A 22,720-nucleotide genomic window follows, 5' to 3' on the forward strand; every position below is an offset into this window, starting at 1 on the left:
GCATTTTACAGATGAGTATGGCTATGTACCTCCTTTCTCACATTAGCCTTTAAGAGCCACTCCTGTAGCAGTAGAGACACAGCTCTAATCAACTTCTACTAATGTTCATGAACTGAAATTTCAAAAGGCTTGTATTTACTGTAACCACAGTAAGAAGGGTCTATAATAAGAAATTTTCCCCTAAGAGTTGTAAAGGACATAACAAAACTTTGTTCTCTTTGATGGAAAACATAAGGAATTTATCTAGGATCAGGGACAACATATCCTCATGGAAAAAAATAAACATGAAAAACAATTCAAAACCCCATCAGGTAGCTATAATCAGTTGCTCAAGCATTACTGAGCCCTCTGATCCAAGAAAGTTTCCTCTGGCTTCACAATGACCACATTTACAAAATCTTTATAGTTCAGATTTAGAGCTGGAAAAAAGGATTATTGAATCCAGCCCCTCCCCCACTTTTCAGAGGAGCAAGCTGAGATATAAGGAAAGTAAGTGCTATTTTGAGGCTACACAGGTACTGGAATCTAAGCATTATTCCCCAGCTCCAAATTGTTTTGTCATTCAGAGGTAACTAGCTGCCCATTTTTATCTTGTGACATGTTTGCAAGGGGAGTAGAGGGAAAAGGATAAAGACAAGATAGATATAAATTTGAATCCAGAAAGAAGGAGTTTGGGAATCTTCAAAAAAATAATGAAAATAGAATAATTTACCTATCTGAAATGACTTAAATGTAATATCTCCTCCAAAAAATGAGATGTATTCACTGACCTTTAAAAGTCTTCTGGGAAGCTAGGTGACACAGTGGAGTAAGGACTGGGCCAGGAGTCAGGAAAAAACGAGTTCAAATTCATTCTGTAACGCTAGTGATTTACTAATAGTCATTTAACCATGTTTGCATCAGTTTCGTCATCTGTAAAATGAGTTGTAAAGGAAATGAGAAACCATCTTTTCTAAGAAAACCCCAAACAGGGTGATGAAGAGTCAGAAAAAACTAAAGGATAACAAAAGTCTCTTTTTAGCTGTTAAGCTCTGGAATCTAGTTTTTAAACATAACTTGATGTAAAATCTAGACATGGCTCTGCCTGCTGAGTACCATGGACAGCACATGGACATATGTTATCACTTCTGCAGCAGTATTCATAAGTAATTGTGTAGATTTGAAAGCTTCATCCAGAGAAATTTAGATAAACTTCATAACAGGCATTGAATTTAAAAACCAGAAGATGCTTCATTTAATAACAGGGTCAATATTTGATGGTTTCATGTGTTACTTTGGAATTTGCATTGTTATTAGACTATAAACTTTTTTTAAAGTTCTGTATCCTGAGTCTTAAGAAAGAACATTTACATGCTAATTCAATACAAGTTTAAGTTTATTAGGGTAGACAGAGCTTTTATGAAACAATTTCTATATGGATGGCTACACAGAATATTATGATTTTAGTAGGAACTGAGCTGTGGATGACAGATCAGATTTGGGTCACTGTCAAATGACTGAAGAACTGTGTTATTAAGGACACATAATAATGACTCAGTAAATCAACTGAAGCAACAAGACCCTTATTTGTGGACATTGTGAATAATCAATTCAAATTAGAAGTAGGACCAATAATTAACAAGCATTTACTTAGCTCCTGCTAGAATCCAGACAATAGGTGCTAGAGAAAAAAGACTGAAATTGAAATATTTTCTAATCATAATGCATTTATTTTCTATAGATTCCATTAGGGAATCAAGGAGACTGTGAGAAGAAAATTTTCTATAGTCTTACCCAATAGGCATGTTATGAAAGTATATTGCTTCAATTGCTAAGCAGTATGCCATTTCATTCTTAGAAAGTCAGATAAATACTTGTTATATCTGCCTTTCCAACTAAATTAAGAATAAATGAAAATTGTGGAGCCTGAGAATACCCAGCCTCAAAGTTTCCTGGAATTGGATGACTAGAATTTACCTTTCCAGGAATGTTATATTAGGAGTAAATAGGAACATGCACTTTGTAAAACTCCATGAGACACAATGATCTATTCATCATTGTTTTGCCTCAGCACCTTGCAAGTTGTCCACACATAGGAGCTACCTAATGTTAGTTAAATTAAGATTTCAATCTGGGTGACCAGTTTTGCTTTATGTACTCAATACTGTTACTTTTATTCTTCTAACTCTGCTAATCTCAATTTTCTGTTACATTAGTTTTGATTTGCATGTCTGCTTGTACTTTTCCATTGCTTTCCTTGTGAATTTATGCAATCTCAGGACCTAAGGGGATTCATTACAACCAAAAAGGCTGTATTTCATTTTCAGTAGATATAAAATCAACCTTTTAGTTATTGCTTGATTGTTGTGAGGCATTAACGAGGCTTGATGATGGTTGGTGAATGTTCTGCAGAGTGATAAAGAAAGCCACCTAAGGCTGCAACTGCCACAGCTGTATTATGGGAAGAACATCCATCTGTAAAGAAAGAATCTTGTTAGGCTGCCCATCAGATAGACTTTTCATTGTTGCTGAGGGTTGTCACAGTTCCACTCTGATGTCTTCACTTATTTATTCAGCTTTAGCCTGGGACATTTAGCTCATGTGTTAAATGTATTAGTAGAGTTTTCAAATATCTCAAATGATGCTGCCCACATTGTTTTATTACTTCTAACAACAGCCCTTTAAAGATGTGAGACAGTCATGACTTTTCCCTATTTTGCAGAAATGAAAAAAAAGCACCGGACTTAGAGACATGCAGAATTTAGATTGCCTTGCTTCTCGATCTTTGACCTCTGTCCTCTCTTTTGTTGTCACCATCCTAAATGAGCTTGTTTTTTTAAAGTTGTATGGTTTTGAAAGGTTCTGGATTTGGTTCATTTTGTTAACTCCTCTGACCTTTAAGAAGAGGTCACAAATAAATGAGGTCCACAGGTGAGAAAAATTAGTTTTTAATTAATCATCAGTATTTGGTAGGCACTGGCACTGGTAAAGAAAAATCTGAGGGCCTTGTGATGGGTTGCCTCTTGCCTCATCAGACTTGCTAAAACCTATAAAATTGTTTGAGTCTCCTATCACCACTTGCAGATTGAGAAGTTAAATAACCAAAATAGAGAAGGGAAGGATGGAAAGGTGTGGATTATCACACCCTAAGTAACTGAGAGTAAAATATACACTGACATGGTAGGAGAATAACCAGAAGAAGAGTACATTTATTTTATTCTCTGCTTGTACTTTAAACTTGGGGATGAATTGTTAAGAAAAGAAAAAGAAATACGCTAAATTCCTCCTAAAATATGAAAAGTTTAGAAGCTACAGCAAATATTTCTATCAATTCTGGCATAACTTTTTTTCTTTGCTACTAAATCACTCTTTCATTCTGTAAACCCAAATTAACACATCTACTTTTAATTTTCTGGACCAGGAATGTGGGTAAAGGCAGGGCTCTCCCTGGAAATGTTTGTTCCTGAAGAATGTAATCAAAATGTACATTTTCAGAAGAACAAATGAAATTTATGCCTTTTAATTTGTCATGCATTTATTTTAATAAAATATAGGGATCTATAGGATGATGATGATGATGATGATGATGATGATGATAATGATGTGTGTTTGTGGTGTGTGTGTGTGTGTGTGTGTGTGTGTGCGTGCGTGCTTGTGGGGAGAGGTGACTTAAGTATAAGCCCAAGATTTTCACAAACGTCTTCTAGGAACAAGAAAAACATACTAATAGCTTTTCATAGATTTACCTGCAAATCCTTTCTCTCTCCTCTTAACTCTTCTCAATGATTGTTGGTCTTCAATTCTTGGTAATTGTTTATTATCACCATCTGCTGACAGCAAAAATAGAGAGGAATATCAGATAAAATTGTTTAATATGAATTTTTACAAAGGTCTCCTGTCTTACTCTACCCTCATTTCCAAAAACCTTATCCTTTTATGGGAGACTTCTTTTACCTGAAAGTTCTGTGTTTGTGGTTTTTCTTTCTTTCCTGACTGTACATTCCAATTGCCATATAAATGTGAGTTAGCATTATGTTTATTTCATCAACTAAACTTCCTGCTACTTCTCCCATGAGGTCTCTTCTTCCTTCATATTTTCCTTATTGCCAACTTAGGCTCTTCCTTCAAGCCCACGAATCCTTTTTAGGGCTCTGAAGGCAAATGATCTCTATTTAGAAACCCCACTATAAGTCCTTAAGTTCAATTCCTTACTTTCCTGCAAATGCTCTGCAGATTCTTCTCTTTTTATATTGTGTCTTCCCTGCTCCTTAGGTGGAGACCATGAACTAATCATACCGATTCTTAAGAGTAGTAGTATTCAGTAAGAGTTCTCGCCATTGAATATTATCAAATGTTTGGGAAATTAGTTTTTCATCTTTACAAAAGCTTCAGTGAATTGCTTGTGCAGTTTCTTCTGCTGGGATATGGCAGACAGCATTTTCACCTTCTCTAATTCCTCAAATTACCTACTACCAAGGCAGTCACTTTACTCACAAGGTTTTCCAAAGCATCCCTCTTTAGGTCGTTGCCAGGTAAGAATAGACTGTAGCCATCTAGTCTTATAGAAATCTGAGTATCCAGAAAGTCCACAGAACATGACTGAGGAAAAGAAGATGAAAGTGATTATCTTCTCAACATCCTTGGTGACTTTGACTGTTTCCCACCTCTGTTCCCATTGTTATGTCTGCTGTATCCTCAAGGATCGCTCTAAACTTGAGCAGGATTGAGTATATTGAGTCACTGAGACTCTTAACTAACAGGAAAGAATAACATTACATCTTTGCTATAGCAACAAGGGATACAATTTAGTTCAACTTCAGGTTAGCATCACCTGAGCCATTGAGAGCTTCATTAAATATTGGATAAAAATTTTTTATGATATTTGGCCTTCCAAACCAAAGAACTTTTACCATTCTAGCTTATTTTGTCCCTGAGCAAAAAGTCAGGAACTGATGTCCTAAAGTCACTCAAAAGTTCAGACATTCTTTTTGCATTTCAGGATAGTGGGAGGGATTGTTTATAAATCTAAGTCAGAACTGAAACCAAGAATGGTGTGTGTGTGTGTGTGTGTGTGTGTGTGTGTGTGTGTGTGTAAAAGAGTGAGAGAGGAGGGAAGACAGAAGGATTATGTGCACTTATCTGAAGAATGGAAAGCAATTCATACTATTTTCCATGAAGATATCTCGACTGAGAAATGGGAATTCAACTTCTTCAGTTTTCAAGTTCAATGCCATCATGTTAGCACACAAAATATCCATATAGTATTTGGTTTGGAGGAACAGGCCATCTGAGCATCCTTTCTAGGGAGCAGAAAACCAAGCAGCACTAAATTTAGTTTTGACAGCAGGTCAATAGAAAAGTATATGATTTTGAGGGGCACCTCAGAAATTGTCAATGTAAATAAAGTGAGGGGTTTTTGCCAGGATTCTTTCTGCATAAAGTCTTGCAGCATGGATAATTCTTGACCATACTTCTTTGTAGGAATCACCCTGTTTGTTGAATTCTGAACAGCAGCTTCAGTGGGATCTGAGAGATCAGTAGTCCATAAATTCAGACACCATCTACTCACCTATTCACCTGTTCTTTCCCTTTTTATCAAATACAAATAGGGAGTCTTTGCTATGCCAAGTCTTATGCTATGAATTCTTAAAAATGATTTGAAATATTGAACTGAACTTTTAGAGACAACTGTCCCCACTTCCAATTTTGGATCAGAAGCATCTGCCAGAGATTTAGCTTTACTTCTAGTCACAAAAGTTGTGCAGAGATCCTTTCTGACATGTGAGGATACAAATACAAAGATTACATTTTCAATCTAAAATCTATGGATGAATGGAGAGTGAGAACAATGTGCCAGGAAGATCAGAGCAAAAAAATAATGAGCAAAAAGCTATGTGCTAAAGAAAAACAACCTCTTCTTCAGGTCTTTGGTTTTGACTCTGATAAAACTCTGCTACTTACTCTCACTTGGGTATTATGTTCCTGTATTTTGAGAGGCCAGATGGCAGTTTATATATTGAACCCCATAGGTTTACTGGGATCATTCAAGCAAGAGAGATTAGATTATATATATGGCAGTAACTGGTTGGTCTCCTTGTGAACACTAAGTGATTGTGGTACTATCTGGATTTTTGGAGTAATCTAGCTCACAAAATAGTCACTTACCATTTCAGCAAACATGAAATAGAGGAGTTGGTGTGACAGTGCATACCCCATGCAGCCAGGCTTAGTCATGAGTTCCTTGCATAGATCAGTGACAGTGCAGGGCTGTGAGCCCTCCTGAGGAGCAAGCAGTCCCAGGCTGTTATTTAGAAAAAAAACAATGACGTTCAGGGGAACTGTAGGAAGGCCTTGCCATGCTAAAACAGGTCATTATTGCTTTTAGGGGGAAAAATGCACAGAAATGGAAGAAGCTTCTGTGAGGAGTGTTTGTATACTCTCAGTGGAGTAAGGCAGTTACTTACTTGGTTCCCAGTAAGAGGGTCATACATGAATCACTTAATTCTTCTGAAAAAGAATCTGAGTTATCAAACTGGGAGTAGATCAGAGAAGTGTTTGTGTGGCTCCATGAATGGGGAAGATTCCAAAATCCTGGCTGTAGAGTTTCTTGAAATTCTGTCAGAGTAAGACATAACAGGGGAGAGAAAGCAATTTTACACAAACTCTGATACAAGATTTTCATCTGAAGATACATAACCATGCCCAAATTTCTAGTGTCTCACAAATATATGACTAGGGTCTTATGACCTTCATCAGCCACTTGAGAACTGGAGTTGAAATCATTTAGGAAATATATTCTTATCAACAGGATAAGTTCTACTGTCAAATAAATATTTGTTAATTGTCTGTAAGGCACTGTGATAAGTGCTAAGGGTACAAAGAAAGGGAAAAGACAGTCCTGGCCCTGGAGGAGCTCATGATAAATTCCAAAGAAGAGCATTACTGGGAGAATGATACTTAATTTTCTTCAAAGAACAAATAAACAAGTGCTTCTAATTATTTAGAAAGTGAGAGAGTCTTGCAAGACCTAGCCACAATTACAGTATGTGTATGGAATGGGGTACAGTGACATGTCATTTAAGGCTTAGCTTCTACCGGGGAGTCTTTTTTCCAAGTACAGATTCCTAGGAATACCAGCGGGAGTTTTTAGTATTAAAAAGTTCTGTAAAAGGAGAGACTTACTGCTACTTACTCTAATTTGAGTATTGTGTTCCTGCATTTTGTATAGAGGCTAGATGCAATTTATCTTTTGAACTTCTTAGGTTTATTGGGATCATTCAAGCAAGAGAGATTAGATTAGTTTCCCTAGCAAATAAACCTCCTGACTGGCACAACATTTACCTTTTAAGTACTTAGAGTCACTGAGCTTGAGGTAAATTGTGGCTCTGGTGATGAGTGGTAACAGCTTCTTCACTATCTTCTCTACCCTCAGGCTCAGGGGCTTTAGGGCCGGCTCCTGACCCCATTTCTCCAAGACACCTTTTAGTTGCACTGTGAAGAAATATGACAGGTCTGTGACTCAGGTGTTGCCCCACTGGTGAGCTTTGGCTCTCCCTATTCAGAGAAATGTGTCTGAATCTCATTTCTGTTTGTTGTTTAGGCGGAGGCTACTGCCACTGACATCTTAATATCATTGTCGTAGTTCTTTTCAATCAACAAGGAGGTACCATTCTCCACTCTTTATGGTTGGAAATGAAACTGGAAGGAACTGGGGGATTGGAAACAAGTTAACCTCAACTTTAACTTTCTCAGTTATAACTCAAAGTAAATCCCTTTCTTAAAGCTATCTATTTTCTCAAGATTAAGTCCCTTTCTTTCTTCACTGAGGTGTGCTGGGAATGAATGAAATCATGAAAGCGAAATATATGTAAAGATTTGTGTAATTTGGGGAAGATTGCATCTTCAGAAAGTGGAAGGATAAAATGGCCATTGTAGAAGAGCTGAACTAAATTTTGCCTGAGACTACATTTTAAAAAATTAAAGGGTCTAGAATAACAGTTGTATGTCCCAGATGAGTAGGGAAAAAGGTGGCAAGTATTTTCCAGGGTTGCAATTGTCCTTTCTCCTCTTAGTTATTAACATGGTCAAAAAATACCTACTATCCTCCCATCTTTCTGAGTAAGAACTAGAGATGAGCATTTCCCCTTTTTCTCCTAGGGTACCAATACTGGGGTCATTTTCTTGGTAATCTCCTGAGTTTGGGATAGTAGGTGAGAAGAGCCTGCTTGGAGAAAAAAAAATCATTATACATAGTATAGTCCAAATCCAGGACACATGGGGATAAGTAAATCTGTTTCAAACTCTAAGACATCATCTAGTAGGACTTTCTGGCACCACAAATTCCAGTTCTAGGAGGGCTGAGCTGGCAACCAGCGTGGAATAGGATTAAAAGTCCTTCTTCAGTAGGAGGATTCTTTTTGTCGGTAGAATGGAATGGAAACAATCCCAAAGCAAATTCTTAAGGCCTGAGTTGTTTGCTCTTTTAGGGATAGTTGTTACTAGTCTAAGAGGTATGACTGGCTCCACACTAGAGCAGGGTTTTCTCTCTGTTTGGCTTGGCCTTTCTCCAGGACATTGTCATTAGAATACTCTCCTCTTCCAAAGCTGAACAAACACTTCATCCATTTTCCCAGAACCTCTAAACGTCTTTGGTTACAATGCAGTATGAACTGAGGTTAGAGTAGAGGAAGTATTTGCCCACAGGTGACCAAGAGAACTAACAAACATTTTTATTTAACTCCTTATTAAATAAGAATTTTTTCTCCTATCTTGTTAATATAATATAAAAAGAAGACGAGCCATAGAGTTTGTTCTTTGTTTTTGAAAAGCTGGACTATAACATTCTTTGAGGATTTATGCTTTAAAAATTTTTTTCTTCAATTTTTAACAATTTTTTTTTTATTTCTACAAACCCAAGAGGCACAAGAGAACCTCCTCCAGGTCGAAAGAGACCAAATTTAAAAATATATATATTCTTCTCAAGTTACTAAAACATAAATTTCAGCTTTAGATATCTCCTCTGCCTAAGGTCAGCAAATAAATTTGAAAAGTCTGAAAACAATCTTGATTGTTAGTTGTCCTGTGAAAGAGAGGAAGTCACATTACCTTCTAGTACCCAGAATCCCAAGACTCCATCCAGGTTAAGCTCCCTGAATCTCTTCTGCATGAATGAGGTAGCTTTCTCCAGGGCAGGAAGGATCATCCTCCCCATGGCCACCTTGTTCTCTGAGAGGTCCTGGTGTTGGAGAGATAGGGATGGCAACAGCAACAGCAGCAGCAATAGCCCCATTAGGTACATGTCTTAGTTCCCTGCACTCAGCCAAATGTTCACAGCAGCTCCTTTACTGAGTGCCTCACATACTCTCCTCCCTCCTTCCCTCTCTTCCTTCTCACTGGACAAAAGGAACAACAAAGACCTTTACTATTATAAACAAGCAAATGAATAAGTGTCTACAAAAGGACCATTTCTGCCCTCCGGGGCAGCTCATCTGTTAATGGTCCTGAATTATCAACAAAGGTCTATGCAAAATGTATGCTTTGCCCATAGTTTAGGACCCCGGGGGCTCAGTATGACTGGATTAAGTTGTAGCTGTGATTAGTGACTCAGGAATACATTTCTACCAAATTTAGAAATCCTTCAATACAACATTTAAAGCAAAGTATAGGGACAAAGGGCTCATTTTTCTTTACAGTATTCAGGCACTTTAGACCCTTCAAATTATTTCAAGAGTGGTTTCTAGCTCTGAATCCTGTGGTCTTTCCTATCTGTAACCCTAGACGTGCCTGCTTTTGACAAAGTGATCTCACTTTGTTCTCATATATTCCCATAACTTTCAGTTATTAACTTTATAAAATGTCTCGATTCACAATGGAATCTCAAAACTCAACTCTGAACCTAAATGTTGTCTCCTCTTCTTCTTCTAGCCACTAAACTTTCTTCTCCTCTAAATTTCTCTCTTTATTTAGGGCACACTTATACTCCCAGTCATCTAAATCCCTAATTTGTAAGTCTCTAAGTCCCTGACCCTAGCTTCTCTTTCACCAACTATTTCCAATCAGTTGTCAATCATGTCAATTCTATCTTTAGGACATTTCTGCCTGTCGATTCATATGGCTATTGCTACTTCAGGCCCTAATTCATTTCTTATAACCTCTCCTAATTGGTCTTCCTATTCCCAGGCTCTGCTGTCTTCCACCCAACTATCAAAAAAAAATCCTCTTAGGGCACAGATCTAACTTTATCATTCTTCAGGTTAAGAATCTTAATTGTTTCAATTTTGGCTCTAGGATAAAATACAAAGTAGTCAGCCTGGCATTTATAACATTTCAAATTCTATCTCTAGCTTATCTTTTTGGTTTTTTTTTAAACTTCTCTGTCCAATGAAAAAGCATTTATTTTCTCTTTTTCCCTCCTCTTCTTCCTCCAATTGAAAAAATAGGTAAACAAAACCCTTGTAACAAATATACAGTTATACAAAACAAATTTTCACACTGGCCATGGCTAAATGTGTCTCATTCTGCATCTTGAATTCATTACCTATTTTAGGAGGTGAGTATTTTCGAGTCAGTTAGTCATCTCAATGATCCACATTCTCACATCTTTCAAGGTTTTCTTTACAACTTTGTTAATGTATAAATTTTTCTCCTGATTTTTCTCAGTTCATCTTGTCATGAAGATCTTCCCATTCCTTTCATTTCCAAGTGATGCCTCAACCAAAAGAACTACTACAAACTATTTTTTATACATGGGTCCTTTTTATCTTTCTTTGGTCTCTTTGGAGGAATAGGCCTAGTAATGTTATCACTGGAGTCAAGGGCATACACAATTTAATGACTTTTGTGGCATAGATCCAAATTGCTTTCTAGATTGACCAGATCAATTCACAATAATATATCTATGTGTTTCTTTTCCCATAGCTCCTCCAACAACTTGTTTTCTATTTTGACATCTTAGTCAATCTGATAGGTATGAAGTAAGACCTCAGAGTTGTTTTAATTTGAATTATCACTATTAGTCTTTAGAGCATTTTTTTCATTTGTTGGACTGACCTTTACTTTACTTTCCATGTTCTATTCAAATTGGCAAACTTGCTGTTTTCTGACTGTGCTGTTCCATTTTTAGTTCCTATGCCTTCTAAGACGATTTCCCACATGCTGGTGAAGTACTGTCTTGGTGTTATTAAGGAGCTTAGGGAGATGGGAAGGAATGTTTGCTAGGTCAGGTGAGTTCTTCCCTCCTTGATCCCTGGGGAGTTGACCTGACTTTGGCCAGCCTGAGCCAGACTTTGGCTGACAAAGCTAGTTTTTATCTTTTTTTTGGGGGGGAGGCAAAAACAATTTAGGTGAAGAAAGTTTACTGGGGTGGGGTTGGCGAGTACACTGAAAACTGAGAGGAGCACTGTGGTATGAAAATGCCAGCCATGAGGTCTTGAACACTTGATTACAAAATATAAGTTGTGTATGAGAATTGTGCTTGAGTAGTAGAAGGGCAATTCTGGCTTATTAGACTTGTTAGGACAGCTGAGACCAGAAACCTTACTCCCTTTCTTCCTGGAAGATGTATGCTTATTATCTGAATCCCTGTTTCTTTGGAATTTGTTTCTGTTAATTTTTTTCCTTTTAAGTATTATAAATATGGTTAACTGATGAACTTTGAATCTGTTGCAGCAAGATGGCCAGAGGGTACTGTGAGACAAAAACAGCATTGGGGGCCAAACCACCATCCCTACTACCCTTTTCCCTTAGAACTCGATGATGGCCCAGAACCTGTAACTCAGGAGTCTTAAAGAATAAACAAGCTCTTCAGTCCAAGCGTGGATGTAATTCTACCCTAACCCCAAGAGATCAACCAAGGAAGCATCATCATGCTGATGATATTTAGCAGGTTCCTTTGAAAATGCTAAAGCTCATGCTTTCAGTATTCATAACTCCTGAAAATACAGAAACATCAAAGTCCTTGATACTATCAAATTGAGTAATATAACAAACATACATGGTTTTTAATCAAAGGAAATGACACCAAAGCAGACATATTAGGACCACTAGATTTTTCCAATTGACTTTGAGCTAAAAATGGCTAAACACACACACACACACACACACACACACACACACACACAAATACATATGTGTAGTTATGTGTACGTGTGTGTATATATGGCTAAGTGGAGGGGAGTGGGGGGAAGGGAGGAGATTGGGGGTAGGTATGTGTCTCTGTGTCTGTGTGTATAAAATTAGAATGTCAAGCCCTCGAGAGAAGGGAATGACTGGCTTTTCTTTTTGTATCCTCAGTGCTTAGAACAGAGCTTTCACCATAGTAAGAGATCAGTAAATGCTTATTTTTTCAATAATATTTTATTTTTCCAAATACATATAAAGATAATTTTCAACATTAATTTTTGAAAGACTTTGTGTTCCAAATTTTCTCCTTTCCTTCCTTGTCTCCCCCTTCCCAAGACAGTAATCTGATATAGTTTACATATATGCAATTCTTTTAAACATATTTCTATATTTGTCATATTGTGTAAGAAAAATAAGACAAAATGGGAGAAAAGACACAAAAAAGAACAAATAAACAAAAGATGAAAATACTATGCATTGATTCACATTCGGTCTCCATAGTTCTCTCTCTAGATCCTGATGGCATTTTTCATCCCAAGTCTATAGCAATTGCCCTGATATTGAGAAGAGCCAAGTCTATCACAGCTGATCATCATATAATCTTATTGTTTCTGCTCACTTCACAGCAACAGTTCATGTAGGTCTTTACAAGTTTTTCTGAAATCAGCCTGCTCATCATTTCTTATAGAACAATAATATTCCATTACCTTCATATACCATAACTTATTAAGTTCCTCAATTGATGGGTATCCACTCAATTTCCAGTTCTTTGCCACTACAAAAAGAGTTGCTGCTTACACATTTGCACATGTGGGTCCTTTTCCCACATTTATGATTTATTTGGGATACAGACCCAATAGTAGCTCAGTAAATGCTTTTGAGAGGGAATCAGGGAGGGCAGTGGATTTTGCTGGACCTGTAACAGGTAATTCTGAGTTCAAATCCAACCTCAGACTTGTATGACCTTGAGAAAGTCACTTAATGTCTGCCTCAATTTTTCCATCTTGTAAAATGAAGATAGTAGCATCTACTTCCCAGAGTTATTATGAAGATAAAATAATATTTCTACATTCAAGCTACTATAATTATTTGTGCTCATCCATTTAGCAATCCATCCATCTTGGACATTTCCTGACCAGGATTTTGGTATGAAATAAAAGTTTAATGGAGTCAAATTAAATTCAGATCTTTTTAGGCAAATGAGTCAGGAGGAAGTTGGGAGGGGCAGGATTGGTGTGGAGAGATGAGACCTTGGTCCTTATGGTCCCCTTGCTATTTACTTTCCCACAGCTAGTTTGAAAGGAAAACCAGTCTTGGGGTGTAATGAGCAGCTTGCACACAATGAAAGTAAAGGCCAGTGAAAATAAGTAACAAACCTCTTGCTATTTCATTCTATCTAACAAGACACTCAATTCATAACATTTCCCCTCTCACAGTTTGACTTGAAATGCTTTCCAAACTATCTTCAACTTCTTTTATTCCCTAACTTTTTCAAAGCTTGAACTCAGGTGCCACCTCTTCTGAGCAACCTCTCCTGTTATTGGTTGGAAATAGTCTAGCACCCTGAGTCCAAGAACCTCCCAGACCATTGGTTGGCCCTACTTCTAGCTCAGGCCCCAATGCCATCGTCCATGGAAGTAACTCCTGAGAAGAAAGGGCTAGCCATTCCCATCAAGTGCACCCTGCTTGGATTGAGAAGTGTGAGAAGAGAATTTGGTCTTGGTGGAAGCATACTTCTGGCTGGGAATGTCTGTGCTTGTGAGCTCGTTTCATCACTTTTAAGATTCCATTTCTTGGAGCCTGCATCCCGCATCCTGCATCCCATTGGTCTGCCATGGGGACCACAACCAGGTGCCACTACTTCATCCTTAACCCTGCCCCGCACAGCCTAGTTCTTAGGCTTGTTCTGATCCCCAAGAGCTTCCCAAGCCCAGCCCAGGTGTTGCCTGTGTAGTTTTCCTGGGCTGGCCAAAAATGGCTTCAAACGAGATTTTTGTGTTCTTTCTGTTCATTCTGAGGAGGACAACAATAGGGTGGCGGTGGCTGAATGTGCTCGGGCTAAAGGGCAGATTGTTGAGGGGTAAAACCCAAGGGATTTTTTTCATCTGCTTTACCCACTGCAGCTGAAAAGTGGGTTTCCTTATGAGACTTGCTCCAGACTCATCCTCTAGGCAGCCCTCCCAGACTCTGGTCCTTGCAGCTGTTGATACTTAGAGTGTTTGATGAAAACTAGACTGTGTTAAAGGATGATACAGTCTCTCCCTGAGGGCAATAGTCTTTCTCTCTTTCTCCTCCTCCTCCTCCTCCTCCTCCTCCTCCTCCTCCTCCTCTCCTCCTCCTCCTCCTCCTCCTCCTTCTTCTTCTTCTTCTTCTTCTTCTTCTTCTTCTCTCCCTCTGTCTCTCTCTTTCACACACACACACACACACACACACACACACACACACACACACACATTTAGGAGTGAATTTCTGTACCACTCTAGGGAAGAGCTGGAACTTCACTTGGGAGTGTTTTCCCCTCTACTTAGAGCAGAAATTCTTCGTTTATATTGTGTCATAGATCCTTTTTCAGATTAATTATTTTAATTGCATAAAATCTATATTTGATTACAAAGAAACTGATTATATTGAAATAGTTTTTTTTAATTTTAAAGAAATATCATGGATCCTGTGTGAGAACCCCTGACATTCCAAGTCAAGGTTCAGATTTGATTTCTGCTGAAAAATCCTCTTCCCTAGATTCAACTTAATTCAATCTACTTGACAGGGAGAACCCTGAAACTGTCCTCCCTGACCATAGTGGGAGGCAGGGGGCGGGGGAAGCCATGGGGGTGAACTCTCCTCTGGGAGAGGCCTGCCTCAGAGAATCATTCTGTTATCTTGGTGGTGACTAGCTGCACCTCTATTGAACTGAAAATAGTGGTCTCATTCAACTGGAAATCTAGGCCTGTGACAATATTGAAGGAATCTCATTCAATTGAAATCTTAGTCTCAGATTTCCTATAAAAAACACAAGTAGGAATCATGCCACCCCAAGGGACCTCTCCTTGGCATAGCTGCCTACCAGGACTCCTGCCCACTGTGAAGAGACCTTCTTCTCAGTGATAACCTCTTGTTATTTCTCTGCCAGGATCTTGTCACTAAGAAGTCAGTCTTCCTAGCAAAGCTGGCTTCTTAGTGCCAACAGAATAAACTTCCCTTTTGCTATTCAGATTTTTTTCAGGTTCATTAATTCTTTTCACGTTGGACCTGCATCAACCGGAGGGGTTCCCACAATTCTCTTCACTGCTACTAACCTCATCATAATGAATATTCCCCCCCTTTCTGTGTGTAGAACATTTTGTTATAGATCCTGGTCCCTACTCTTAAAGAGCTTGTCGTCTAGTAGCAAAATGAACAATGAAAACAAATAACTACTACAAATTAGAAAATAATTAAGTGTAGAGAAACCAGAGTAGATTGAAAGATTCTAGAACACCAAGCACTTGAAGAAAGCTAAGAGTTGGGGAGAGTGGAAAGAGAGAAATGATGAAATAGGTAGTACTTGAGCTGGGTTTTGGAGAAGGCAAAGAATGTAGGAGGTGAAGTGGGGCAGAATTTCTTATAGACAGGAATCTCTATCAAGTAATAAGATGAAACCAAAACATCAAATACTGAGTAGTCCAATTTGGCTGGAATAAGGGAGAACAGCTTGAGAAGATTAGTAAGGTAGAATGGTAGTAGATTGTAGAGGGCTTTGAATGCCAATCCTTTTATTCAGGAGTTTAAATGGTTCTGTGATTCTTATCAATTTGGGTATTCTTTCTTATAGTGCAGGTCACAGCCTACCTGTGTCTAGTTTTCCAGTCTACTGAGCTGTGCACAACCTTCAACCAGAGCAATAATAGACTCCTAGAAAAGGCTCTATCTCTCTAGGCAGAACCTCTGCCCCCTTCTCCTTTGCCTATTTATGTCTGTTTGTCCAATGAGATATTCATGTCCTTTGTGGGATGTAGTGACTCTAGGGAAGATAGAACCTGGAAAATTAAACTCACCATGTAGACTCAGTCATTGCTAAGCTGAGATTCAGGGGATGAAGATAGAATAGTGTAAAAGTAAAGAAGAAAAGAAAAATGGACAATGCCAGTACATTTCTGGGGAGAAATGCATCACCACATCTTGTCACTTATACACATAATTCTTAAACCCACTGAATTTTAGAGTTGGAGCCTTTCTTGTTTCTTTGCCTTTGTACAGCTATCCCATATGCCTGGAATTCATTCTTTTTGCTGTTGATGTTGTTGAGGCAATTGGGGTTAAATGATTTGTTTAGAATCACACAGTCAGTTGGTGTTAAGTGTCTGAAGTTGCATTTGAACTCAGGTTCTCCTGACATCAGACTGGTTGTTCTGTCTACTGTGCCATCTAGCTGCCTCCTGAAGTACATTCTTCATTCTGACAGTAAAAAAAAAAAAAAAAAGGCTACCTCTTACATAAGGCCAATCCTGATATCCTCAGTTGATCATGACCTTCACTGCTGAAAATAATTTTGCCCATATTTTCTATTTAATTTATTTGTAAACATGTTATCTTTTCTTCACTCTATCTCCATCATTGATTGAATAAATGGTTTCAGGTTTTTCTTTGTATCCCCAATGTCTAGCATAGTGATTGGCACATAAGAATTGTTCAATAATTTCTTATTGAATGACTTAATGAGCTGTGAAATAATTTAATTTCCCTGCTCAATTCAAGTCGACATCAACTTTAGGCTTGCTTCCCAATTTTGCCAATTGGATCAAAAATTCCTATTTAACTTTGCTTGACCTCTCCTGAAACTGATGAAACTTTACTTCCCAAAAGGCTTGTATTCAAAACAGCCACAGAATAAAGAGATAATAGTGAGTATAAGTCACATAACATTTTTGTGCCTCCATTTCTTCATCTATAAAATGAGGGTAGTAAATTCAATGACTTGTAACAGCATCTTCAGCTCTACATTTATGATTTGGTGATCTTATGACTTTTCCATTATAGTTGCTAATGAAAACAGAAAACTTTTGCTTTTATACATGGTGAACATATGTAGTTTATCTAATCCTAGAAGGCTTCCAATGAATAGGTATCTCGTGCAGAGGTCAACGTCAGCAACAAATCCAATTCTACCTGGCAGCCACAATCAGACTTCAGAGGTCATGGAACTCAATTCTTGGTCCTTACTATCCCAAGAAACTCTAACCTGAGGTTTTCCTGAGAAAAGTCCACTTTTCTCATGATGACCACATTCATAAAATCTCTTTAACTCAAAGGATTTACAATTTACAAGTATTTCAGAGATTATATAAATCAGCCTTCTAATTTCATAGAAATTTGAACTGAGTCCTAGAAAAATAAATAATGTCCCTTAGGTCATGCAATAGAATTTAGGTCCAGATCCTTTGACTCCAAATTTAAATACTGTTATACAGAAAATGATAATTAGTTGTTTCCCATCTTGCAGCATAGCTGGGAATACACACACACAAACACACATACACACACATATACACACACACACATATATATACACATATATATACATATATATATATGAAATTATAAGAAATCATTGAATAGAGGAGGTTGTGTGGAGGATATTATACATAAAATAACTTCCTATCATATGGGATGGTTTAAAGATAATCATACTTTGAGGAAATGGAATGATTTCCTGGACTTAAAAGTCTCTATTAGCCATAAGGCTTAATGATTCTTGAGGTATTTCAACATAAGAGTCTTGTTCTCAAATACCTATCATACTGATTAGTACCTTGGACAGCACATCAGCACATGCTATGGCTACTGCAGTAGTACTCACAGGTACATTGTTGGTCTGAGAATTTCAGTCAAAGGAATTCAGATATACTTATTTGGAATCCACACATGCATGTACCTGTACTTAAACTGAGCACTAACAGATACTTTAGCCAAAGTGCTAATCTTGAACTGTGACAAATGATGCCAAAACACATTGATTCACTTTCACTATTGCTATGCAACTATTTATTATGCAATAATATTCAGAAAGCATAGCCTTTTCCTAACATTCTGTGTCCCAAAGCATAGCAAAGAACATTTGCACTTTTAATTTGATGCAAATCTAAACTTAATGGTGTAAACAATTTATTCTTCAGAATTTTCCATAAAAATGGTTACACAGGTTATTATAGCAGAGAGGCTCAGTTATGGAAGATGATCTGATCATACTTGGCTGCTCACAAGGACCATTAGCAGAACCCATTGTGAAGAATACATAATCCAGACTCAGTTATTTGAAACAACTGTTTTTTTATTTATGAATATTTTGAATAATCAATTATAATTAGAAATTAAATCAAATCAATAACATTTATTAAGCCCATATGCTAGATGCTTTGTTGTGATGGGGATAAAAAGACCAAAAATGAAACCTTTCCAACTTTTAGGCAGTTTAAATTTTATAGGCATAATTAATTATAAGATCAATTGTAAAAGGGAAATTATCTTGATTTTGAACCTAGTAAACAAGTGCTGAGAATGTTATACTCTTATTCTGACAACTGTGGCATTCTATTCCTAAGGATATAGAAATATTTATTTACTCTGTCTCTAGTCTGGTAGATGGGTTAAGTGGTACAATTAATAGAATTCTGGGCTTGGAATCAAGAAAACTCATCTTCCTGATTCAAATCTGGCCTCAGAATACTTATTAGCTTGTAACCCTTGGCAAGCCTCTTAACCACCATTTGCCTCAGTTTCCTTAATCTATAAAATAAGCTGGAGGAAGAAATGACAGACTACTCCACTATCTTTGCCAAGAAAACCTCAAATGAGGTCAAGAAGGGTTAGACATGACTGAAAAATGACTACACAACAATCTGGTAGATGGAAGTTAGGGAGTCTGAAATACACAGTCTCACAATTTCCCAGAATGGAACAAGCAAAATTTACCTTACCACGAGTGTTATATTAGGAATAAATGGGAGCAACTACTTTGATAGTAAGCTCTGTGAAGCAGAGAATGCTTCTTATTGATCTACTGATTTGCTTTTATAACTAAACAGTCTCACTCCAACCCATCTTTCCAGCCACATCAGACATTATCTGCTCCTATATTTTGAGATCTAGGTAAAATGACCTTCTCTCTATTCCTTACACAGGATGCTCCATTTCTAGTCACTATATCTTTGTACTGACTCACCCACTTGCCTGGAATATTCTCTTTTCTTACCCATAATTCATGATATCTCTTCCTTTAAAATATGGTTCAAGTATCATCTTCTTTATGAAACTTGTCCTGATATCCCTCAAATTACCTTCTATTTTATATATTTGTATTTCTTAACATTAACAAAAACATATACTTGTTTTCTCCTCAATTAGTACATTACTTCTTTTTGAGTACAGCTTGCTTCATTTCTTCTATTTGTATCCTCGGCACCTGGCACAATTCATTGCACATGCAAGATGAATAATGTTGAATTAAAATAAATTTAATTATTTAGGGGGACTAGTCATGATAATTTTACTGGATATAGTCAGTACTGTTATTATGGTTCTTTCCCTAGCTTTGATTATATATCTGTGTGTGTGTGTGTATGTGTGTGCGCGCATGCACACAGACACACACACACATACACACACACACACACACACACACACCACCACCACCACACAGTATTTTTTCAGACTACATCATTAATTTGTTGCCTCTGTTTTTCTGATCTTTTTCCTGGGGAATATGTGTAACTTATAGTTGTATTCCATTTCTGGCAGGTTGATAATTACCTATTTTAGTTGTTTTTTGGTCAATGTGTAATCTTAATGGGGCCAGATAATTGGTGAATGTCTTAAAAGGTAATAAAGGAAGCCACCCAAGGCTGTAACTGCCAGCTGTAGTATGAAAAGAGCATCCATTTCTGGAGACTTTTGTTGTCAGACATTAGGTTTGCTTTTCAATTCTGCTTAGAGCTTGAGCATAGAAATTTAACTTGATATAACTTTTTACATTTTTAGAATGTTTTTAAATCTCAAACTGTCATTCATGCTGTTTTATTCATGTTAACAATATCCCAGTAAGATTTGAGGAAATCAAAGTTATTCTATTTCAAGGAAATGAATAGAATAAACCAGGTCTAGATTCATCTAGAAATGGAAAGAGTTAAGATTACCTTGCACCTTCTGAATTCTCCTATCCCTATATTGTCTTCTATTGACACTGACTTAAATGAGTTGTTTTATTTTTAAATGTGCAGTCTTAGATATAGTTTACTTTGTTAATTCCTGGGATCTCTAAGAGGAGTCTCATAATTAATAAGCTGTTTTGGAGTACTTACCTATCACAGCCATTACTTTGCTGCCTGTGGGAAGAATTAACTCTTAGTCATCAATGTTTGGCACACATAGCATCAACAAAAAACAATCTGTGAGCAAGTTTGTTGAATGTTCGTTTTTTTCTTATTCAAAATTATAATTTCGCTGGATATGATATTTTTGGCTGCAGGCCTAGTTCTTTTGCTTCTCTATAGATATGAGTGGTCTTTTATTGTAGCTGCTGATATATCTTGTACAATTCTAATTATAGCTCCAGCATATTTGAATTTTTTTCTTTTTTCTCACAAAATCTTCTCTTTGATCTGGGGGTTTTGTAATTTGGCAATAGTATTTTGTTTTATATGAAGGATCTCTTTGAGGTAGTGATTGGTGGATTTTTTCTATTTCTACTTTTCCTTCAAGTTCTATCATTTCAGGATAATTTTCTAGAATTATTTCCTGCATTATTGTGTCAGTGTTCTCTTTTTTGGTCACAACTTTCTGGCAGTCCAATTATTACTTTTTTTAAAGGTGAAAATACTATGTTGTAATACACATTCATCTTCATAGTCCTCTTTTTGGATTCAGATGGCTCTCTCCATCACAAGTCTCTTGGAATTGGCCTTAATGACCTCATTGTTTTTTTTTAAATAGCTTTTTATTTATAAGTTATATGCATGGGTAATTTTACAGCATTGACAATTGCCAAACATTTTGTTTCAATTTTTCTCCTCCTTCCCCCAACCCTTTCCCCTAGATGGCAGGATAACCAGTAGATGTTAAATATATTCAAGTATAAATTAGATACACAAGTATACGTGACCAAACCATTATTTTGCTGTACAAAAAGAATCGGACTCTGAAATATTGTACAATTAGCCTGTGAAGGAAATCAAAAATGCAGGCAGACAAAAATATAGGGATTGGGAATTCAATGTAATGGTTCTTAGTCATCTCCCAGAGTTCTTTCGCTGGGTGTAGCTGGTTCAGTTCATTACTGCTCCATTGGAAGTGATTTGGTTCATCTCATTGCTGAAGATGGCCAGGTCCATCAGAATTGATCATCATATAGTATTGTTGTTGAAGTATATAATGATCTCCTGGCCTTGCTCGTTTCACTCAGCATCAGTTCATGTAAGTCTCTCTAAGCCTTTCTGAAATCATCCTGTTGGTCATTTCTTACCGAACAATAATATTCCATAATATTCATATACCACAATTTATTCAGCCAATTGATGGGCATCTACTCAGTTTCCAGTTTCTGGCCACTACAAAGAGGGCTGCCACAAACATTCATGCACATACACATCCTTTTCCCTTCTTTATGATCTCTTTGGGATATAAGCCAATAGTAACACTGCTGGATCAAAGGGTATGCACAGTTTGATAACTTTTTGAGCAAAGTTCCAAATTGCTCTCCAGAATGATTGGATGTATTCACAATTCCACCAATAATGTATTAGTGTCCCTGTTTTTCCACATCCCCTCCAACATTCTGCATTATCTTTCCCTGTCATTCTAGCCAGTCTGACAGGTGTGTAGTGGTATCTCAGAGTTGTCTTAATTTACATTTCTTTGATTAATAATGATTTGGAGCATCTTTTCATATGGCTAGAAATAGTTTCGATTTCTTCATCTGAGAATTGTCTGTTCATATCCTTTGACCATTTATCAATTGGAGAATGACTTGATTTCTTATAGAGTCAATTCTCTATATATTTTGGAAATGAGGCCTTTATCAGAATCTTTTTACTGTAAAAATATTTTCCCAGCTTATTGCTTCCCTTCTAATCTTGTCTACATTAGTTTTGTTTGTACAAAAACTTTTCAATTTGATATAATCAAAATTTTCTATTTTGTGATCAGTAGTGATCTCTAGTTCTTCTTTGGTCATAAATTCTTTCCTCTTCCACAGGTCTGAGAAGTAAACTATCCTGTGTTCCTCTAATTTATTTATAATTTCATTCTTTATGTCTAGGTTATGAACCCATTTTGACCTTATCTTGGTGTATGGTGTTAAGTGTGGGTCAATGCCTAGTTTTCTGGCAGTCCAATTATTCTTATATTTTCTCTTCTTGATCTCTTCTCCAGACCTGTTATTTTTCTTATGAGACATTCTATTCTATTTTCTCATTCTTTATAATCTATTTTGTTATTTCTTAGTCTCTCATAGCTTCACTGACTTCCCATTGTCTGACTCTAATTTTTGAAGAGTTAATTTCATCTTTGAGACTCTGCCTCCTTTTCTAATTGGTTATTTTTTTTCATAATCTTCTTGTTTTTCTTGGATTGTTTTAATTTTTTCTTTAGT

The 22,720-nt window shown here is 37.0% G+C and overlaps 1 protein-coding gene across 1 annotated transcript; it reads right to left on the bottom strand.

Annotated features, from left to right (window-relative positions):
* Positions 1-1,357: 1,357 nt before the first annotated feature.
* Positions 1,358-10,916, bottom strand: LOC127539825 (UPF0764 protein C16orf89 homolog). The gene is made up of 8 exons (XM_051964205.1): positions 9,085-10,916; positions 7,321-7,470; positions 6,444-6,594; positions 6,145-6,280; positions 5,144-5,279; positions 4,474-4,578; positions 3,726-3,806; positions 1,358-2,454 (listed from the first exon to the last, which is right to left on the bottom strand). The coding sequence occupies exons 1-8, from the start codon at positions 9,275-9,277 to the stop codon at positions 2,354-2,356; spliced, it is 1,053 nt and encodes a 350-aa protein (XP_051820165.1). The 5' UTR covers positions 9,278-10,916; the 3' UTR covers positions 1,358-2,353.
* Positions 10,917-22,720: the final 11,804 nt, after the last annotated feature.

This window comes from Antechinus flavipes, chromosome 1, assembly GCF_016432865.1.
Source record: "Antechinus flavipes isolate AdamAnt ecotype Samford, QLD, Australia chromosome 1, AdamAnt_v2, whole genome shotgun sequence".
NCBI classification, from domain to species: Eukaryota; Metazoa; Chordata; class Mammalia; order Dasyuromorphia; family Dasyuridae; genus Antechinus; species Antechinus flavipes.